Source organism: Sinocyclocheilus grahami, unplaced genomic scaffold (assembly GCF_001515645.1).
Source record: "Sinocyclocheilus grahami isolate Dianchi unplaced genomic scaffold, SAMN03320097.WGS_v1.1 scaffold701.1, whole genome shotgun sequence".
In the NCBI taxonomy this organism is placed as follows: domain Eukaryota; kingdom Metazoa; phylum Chordata; class Actinopteri; order Cypriniformes; family Cyprinidae; genus Sinocyclocheilus; species Sinocyclocheilus grahami.
Window position 1 is genome coordinate 491,467 of NW_015505880.1, and position 7,132 is coordinate 498,598.

The window sequence follows — 7,132 nt, forward strand, 5'->3', positions numbered from 1 at the left end:
CAATAAGGTCTATTTATTGCCTAATGTGTAATTCAAAGTAGTCTCCGTGAGACTGGCTTTGGCATTGTTTGAATAAATCAAGTGCTAAGGAAATGCAGTGTCTCCAATGTTTTAGTTCCCTCGAAGTCTGATCTATATTTATCGCTACTGGAATTTGTTTGTGACTTTCAGGATGTCCAACTTTTGTTGCAGGCAGAGATAATCAGATTTATGCATTAAACAGCCACTTTTTTCTGACTCTAAAATATGGAAAGTTAAGTCAGTGAAAGTTAGAAATGAAAGAGTGAAAATGTGTGAAAGTGCATTGGGTGTAATGGCAGCATCTTTTACAGCACATATTAATGCTACATTAAAAAATATATGAACATTTTGATGTTTATTTTACCTCTCTTCACATTGACTATTGTTCATTGCTTGTATGTTTTGGATCCATTAAAAGTGCCGGTTCAAAAGAGTCATTAGTTCAGGAATCAATTTTCACTGGTTTCTCTTTTTTTTTTTAAGCTTTTTTTTTTTTTTTAAGGGATCATATGATGCTGCTAAAAAGAAAATTATTTTGTGTATTTGGTGTAATGAAATGTTTATGCTGTTTAAGGTTAAAAAAACACATTATTTTCCACATACTGTACATTAGTGTTTCTCCTCTATGCCCCGCCTTTCTGAAACGCGTCGATTTTTACAAAGCTCATCGGTCTGAAAAAGTGAGGTGTGCCAATCGCCAGCTATCCAGTGCGTTGTGATTGGCCGAATTCCTCAAGCGTGTGATGGATATGTTACGTCCCTCACATACTGTGATGCCTGCGGCAACCACATGTGACGACTCCTGGCTGGACTCCGCTTCGTCCACGGTGAAAGCTGATCCGGCGATCCACAGCGCAAAGTTGTAGTATTTCCTCAGCGACCAGCACGGATCAGCTCCAGGCATGAGGAAGCGGATATCATCCTCTTTTGGAAGACCAAACAAAGTAGTTTCGCTTTCACAACGAAGCACACAGCGTCTTCACGACATGGTGGCGGCGGCAACAACAATACTATAGCGAGAATAAAAATTACGCCTTCTTTCTTTGCGTGAACATTTGGTCGGCGTTATGCAAATCTTCCCACATCGTGACATAGACATGTGGGGGCGTGTTAGAACGAGGCGTTTTAGTTAGGCGTGGCTGACTCTTAACTTTTATAAAGAATATCTCTTTGGATTTTAGACTTTAGTCTTTGCAACTTTACAGATCTTCTTTATCTTGTTATCTAAGTTGCTCTCTGCACCAAGAGCTTGTAACACTCCTAAGAGAAAGGAAAAATTGAAATCGCATATATTTGACCCCTTTAAACTGATCTTCATTGGTCGCGCTGTATGTTCGGATTCACTTAAAAAGAACCGGTTCAAAAGAGTCATTAGTTCAGGAATCAATTTTCACTGGTTTCTCTTTTTTATTTATTTATTACAATTATAGACACATTCACAACAAATACAAACCAACCAAACGGAAAATAAATAAATAAATGAACACCTTACACAAAAGAAGAATACAGAAATACAGTTTTCATAGCTTTAAGATTGACAGAACTTTGTATAGTTGCCATATACTTGTCTAAATCAACTTTGAACACTGAAAAGAGAGGTTAAGAACCAGTAAACATTTGCTTATGAATGTGAAATTGAGCAATTTATTGTCAATTTCCCTGTAATCTCTTTTGAGTAGTCAAGCAATCCAAAGAAAGCAGCTTTAAAACAAACAAAAAGTCACATAAGATTGGATAAGCATTCAAAAATGTGGGAACATTGCCCAAACAAATTAAGTTTTCTTCAGAAGAATCACAAAAACTGCAATTCACTTCAATGTCTGACTCATATTTTCTAAGAAAAGCTTTAGTAGGGTAACATTTAATTATGAATCCGCTTCAATGTTATACTGGTCGCTGTGTTTGGAATCACTAAAAAGAGCCGGTTCATAAGAGTCATTAGGTCAGGACTCAACCTTGACTGGTCGAGCTGTTGATTCTGTAGTATTGCACAGTAACGTGCAACTGCATGTAAATGTATTTTGTGTCTTGCCAATGTTCATTATTCAAATCAGTCAGTACCTCTGCCAAAACTTATCTTTTTATGAGTAAGTTTTTAGGCATTGAGATGCACATTAATGGAAGAGACCACTGAACACTGCATTTTTGGTGTTGTAGGCGCCTTCACGCAGACAGCACAGCGAGACAGAAAAGGGTGTTTGTGTGATCTAGTCGCCATATTTAGGGATATTTGGAAAACGTGTCATATTTCTCTCTTCAGTGTGTCTGGAAAAGCTTATGCAAGTTGATGCATGACCCGTTATTTAGGACCAAATAAAGCTTTAACGTTAACGGTATTGTGCTCGAGTCCGTCAGTTTTCTCCAGATTGAATCCGGTACAAACTGTTTTAGTGCTTGTGAAAAGGTAAGAGAGTTTTGTCTACTGTTGGAGATTCACATTCTTTGCTTGAGACAAAAGAGTAATCTAGCCAAAACAACCGCATAGCCGCTCTTTAGTGTAGATGCATGTTGATTTTATCAGACGATGCTGCGATTATAAATGAGAGCGACTCCTGGTTAACATGTATTAAAAGGGGTCGTGTTTAGTCACTATTTAGTGTGGTATTTTTTGACAATATGCCCTCATGACAGTAAAATAGGGCATTCTAAGTCAATATACTGCAGTATTTCCTCTCAATCAGTACAAAATATGGTAAACACCCGGTCATGCATGGAAAAAAAAATACCGTCATGTACCGTGAAACCGGTATAATTGTGAAAAATACCGTGATATAAATTTTTGGTCATACCTCCCAGCACTAGTTGCAGTATTAAACAAGGCTTTTGCATGATTAAAAAAACACTATGAATGTACTATGAATAGCTTAATCTGTACAATGGGCTAGTAATAAATGTTTACATTTACAATGGCCCTCTTGTGATCTCCTTGTAGGACTTGTTTTTAAACCTGGTGGCTGGTCCTGCTAATGACGACTAACTACCCTTTTCCAAAACAAAGCTATGTTTTCCAACTGGCATTGAAGTGAACCTTGAATTTAACTGGAGCACATCGCTTGAGCCGCAATACACAACAAAAACCTATAACTCAAAAACATTGAAACCATATTGATGAGTCATATTTTACTAACATTGTTTAACTATGCATCAGGCACTTTGTGGAACATTTGGAGGGGTGGTTCCAATCAAATGAATCGTTTAAACAGATTTTGAACGCTAATTTGATTCGCGAACCATTGCTTGTTGATTTGGTGGAAAAGATAAGCACCTGTTTGGCATGGAATCAGAAGGTTTATCTGACAAAAAAAAAATCAGCATCAAATTGATACAGAAAAATATCCAATAAACATTCAATGGTACGGAAGTTCTAAGCGGCCATGCATTCTTTTTTTTTTCCTTCTTGTTTTCTCGTTATAACAACTTATTTTCTCGTTAATTGATTCAAGCATTTAACATTTATGAATGAATTAAATGTCAGTAGCCTAATGAACAATACTGTACAAATTATAGCGATCACGAGGTCGTTCATATTCTATCCCTAACGCGTACAGTAAAGCTTAGCCTACAACACCCCATCAGTTATATTCAGGTCAATATGCCACCTGTTGCCGCAGTTTTGTAACTTAGAGAACAACTTTTTTTTATGTCGAGATCACGAGAAATTAAGTCGTTATAACGAGAAAACAAGAAGGAAAAAAAAAGAATGCATGGCCGCTTAGAACTTCCGTACAATGGAAATGCTTCATTTACAACACTACCGTCTGACTCGTTGAAATGAACATCATAATGCTTATTAAGTTTAATTGTCACAACTGGATCTTTGTAATGCTCTTGAAGTATATTCCGAAAGCGCCTATTATGCGCTCAAACGAATCGGTTCATTTGAACGAACTGTTCGAACAAGTTTGTTAGATGATGATAACAAAGACGGAAATAACACACAGAGTTTATCTGCTCTATCGATGCACCAAAGACAGCATGTGACCTAGCTCTCGATGCATTAATATATATTTGTGTTTAATGCATTGCATTTATGTATAAAGTAAGAACTTCTGTCATGCGCTTTTGTTGCTGAAGTGTATCTGTTTCCACTTTTGAAGACTTATTCCACAGATCTCAGCTCTTTTCTCTAGGTGGGCATGTGAAAAGGTAAGAGTTTTTCAAGTCTCTCGAGTTTCTTAATGTTGGTTTCACTCTCATATGTTTTTATTCTAATGCTGATTGTGCGTGTGTCTTTGTGTGTTGGTTTGACTTTCCTTCACTTCACAATGTCCATGTTTTATATAGCTACTACAGCTTTCCATTGTAATAAAAAGTTCAGTCATTTATCTTCGTATTGGATGGCAATGTAATATTTCGTGAATTTTAGCACGTGCATCTGTCATATGAATCATTTCACGAAATGTATTTATAAAGCAGACTATAATATAGAATACAGATTACAAAGAGATCTATGATCAAATAAAATAAAACATGTTTTCCGGCCAAGTTGTAAAACCAGTTGATGCAATTTGAAACTGAGCATCAGTTTGGATCTCTTTAGAGAAAAAAATACAGGCGCAAAGAAGAAAAAATGCAGATTGCTTGTTTGATAGCCTATGCACTGATATCAATGTATAATATATATTTAGATATATCTTACAAATCGCTAACGCATTCGTATCAAAACTTTATTTCCCATAATGCTTTGCAAGAGTTTTATTTGAACTCAGTCGCTATTTGTTTATTATATAAATGATATATATTTATTAAACAAAAATGTCCTTAAAATCAAACAGTGAAGTTTATAAGAACTGCATTGAGTCAACATAATGCAAAAATGATGTATTTTTTATTGCTAATATATATTTTTTAAATATCATGTTTTTGTAAGTATAGTTTCATGATTATAGTAGTATGTTTTTCGCCAGTGCCTCATTTATTTTTAATTCATTCATTCATTTTTTATTGTGCACTGTAAACAATGACTTTTCAAAGGTCTAAGCCTAGAACTGTGGAAACTTTTAACAATTTTACATTATGTTAACATTGAACATAGACAATTATTGGAATGCAGTAAATAGGCTGTTTATTTTCAATTCCCATCAATCCTGTTTCTTTTTTCTTTAAGTTACATGAGATTCAACTAGACAAAATAAAAATAAAAAAAGTTGAAGACTTTTACACCAAATTTGATTAATCAGGTTCTGTTGTGGCCACACAGCGTCTCCCTGACATGCTGCTTCAACACTAACTGCGGTTACTGAAACCACGCCTTCTTTCTTTGATGAACATTTGAGCGGCATTATGCTAATATTTCCACATAGTGAGGTAGATATGTGGGGGCGTGTTAGAACGAGCCGTTTTAGGGGGGCGTGGCAGAGTCTTAACTTTGATAAAGAATATCTCTTTGGTTTTGAGACTTTAGTCTTTGCAACTTCAGGGATCTTATCTATGCACAATCAGCTTGTAACACTCCCAAGAGAAAGCAAAACTTTAACGTTGAATTAGATTTTTTTTTGTTCATAATTGATATTATTATTTAGTTGTTTTTATTTACTTATTTTGAGTAGATTTGACTCATTTTTACCGCTGCATCAGTCTCATGATATTAATGGTTTAGTAGACCAAAAAACAATCGGCTATAGCAACATGAACACTAAATGACAGCCTATGTAAATATATTTTCTACCTATTTTTTTTTCTTGTACATTCTTGAACGCATTTAAAAATAACCATACATTTGAAAATACATTCATGTATGCCATCTTTGAAAAAAAACAAAAAAAAACAAAACTTATTTATTGTCTAGAATTTGTGTAACACATTTCAAAGACGCACGTCGTCTACGAACGTTCCAAAACTTGCACTATATATTAAAAATTAAATGCTATTAAACCATCTAGTTTTGAACGCTACATTATTCCATCCATTTTTATTTATTTTTTTTCTATCAGGTTGAAGATGTCTAACTGCACGTTGAACATCACCGCGGGAGTCCAGAACTTCCAGCTCGCTGCACTGATTCCCAGCTTCATCCTCGGTGTCCTGGGAAACATTTACGTCTTAGTGATGTTCTGCCGCCGTCCCATAACCGACTGGACCTACATGAACATCTACATCGCCAACATGGCGATCGCCGACTGCATTGTGCTCGTGCTTCTGCCCGTCCGCTTCGCGTCCTACATCTGGGAAAGTTCGCGACTCTGGGACCAAACCAACAAAGAGCTGTGTTACATCCTCGTGTCGGTTTATTATGTCAACATGTACGTGAGCATCTTCACGGTCACCGCGATAAGCGTCGTGCGCTACGTGGCCATCAAGTATCCGTTAAAAGCCCGGGAAATTTTGTGTCGCAGAAACGCGCTGGCGGTTTGCGCGCTCATTTGGCTGGTCACGTGCTCATTCAGTGCCGCGTTCCATCGCGTGGACGAACCGGGAAAAAATACTACGATTAAGTGCTTTCAGAAAAACAAAGGCGAGGAATTACCGTTGGCCTTCATTTTGGTTCTTAACATCATTGGGTTCCTCGTGCCGTTCCTCATCATGCTCTTCTGCTCCATTACAGTCATTTTCAAATTAAGGAAACGGTTGGAAATCGGATCTCGTTCTGAGAAGATTCAGTGTATGTTTATCATCGCGGCTAATCTGATTGTTTTCGTCATATGTTTCTTTCCCATCCACTTCGGCTTTTTCTTCAAGTACGTCACGCAGGCGTACAAGCACTCGTGCAGCGCGCAGTTTTTCGCACATAATTTCGTTCACGGTGCGATGTGCGTGTCCAGCATGAACTGCGCGCTCGACTGCTTCAGTTATTATTTTGCCACCAGAACATCGTGGAAACGGCGCAGCTCGAAACAAAGTACAAATGAAGAATACGAGTGTGATTACAACAGGGTCACACCATGACTTCTGGGAAACTTGTGCGATGTTAAAACCTGTTCAAATTTTGTAATAAACTTCGTAGTATACATTTTTTTTTCAACTTTATAAGTGGTTTATGGAACAAATTAGTTTTTGGTAAAAAAAAATATTAATGTTTTATTTCTATACATATTTTTGTATTTTTTAACAATGCTTCAGTGCATATATTAGTGCTGTCAAACGATTACTCGCATACAAAATAAAAGTTTTT

At 36.6% G+C, this 7,132-nt stretch overlaps 1 protein-coding gene across 1 annotated transcript; it reads left to right on the top strand.

The window, feature by feature from the left end:
• The first annotated feature begins 2,040 nt into the window (after nt 1–2,040).
• On the top strand, nt 2,041–6,906 carry LOC107559819 (G-protein coupled receptor 55-like). Its single transcript, XM_016243789.1, has 2 exons — nt 2,041–2,425; nt 5,955–6,906. The coding sequence occupies exons 1-2, from the start codon at nt 2,313–2,315 to the stop codon at nt 6,904–6,906; spliced, it is 1,065 nt and encodes a 354-aa protein (XP_016099275.1). The 5' UTR covers nt 2,041–2,312.
• The last annotated feature ends 226 nt before the right edge of the window (nt 6,907–7,132 follow it).

Excerpts from the sequence above, each read along its gene's own strand:
- LOC107559819 (XM_016243789.1), top strand. The coding sequence starts at position 2,313 with ATGACCCGTTATTTAGGACCAAATAAAGCTTTAACGTTAACGGTATTG. Across the intron at positions 2,426-5,954 it reads GTTTTAGTGCTTGTGAAAAG|GTTGAAGATGTCTAACTGCA; the intron begins GTAAGAGAGTTT and ends TTTTTCTATCAG.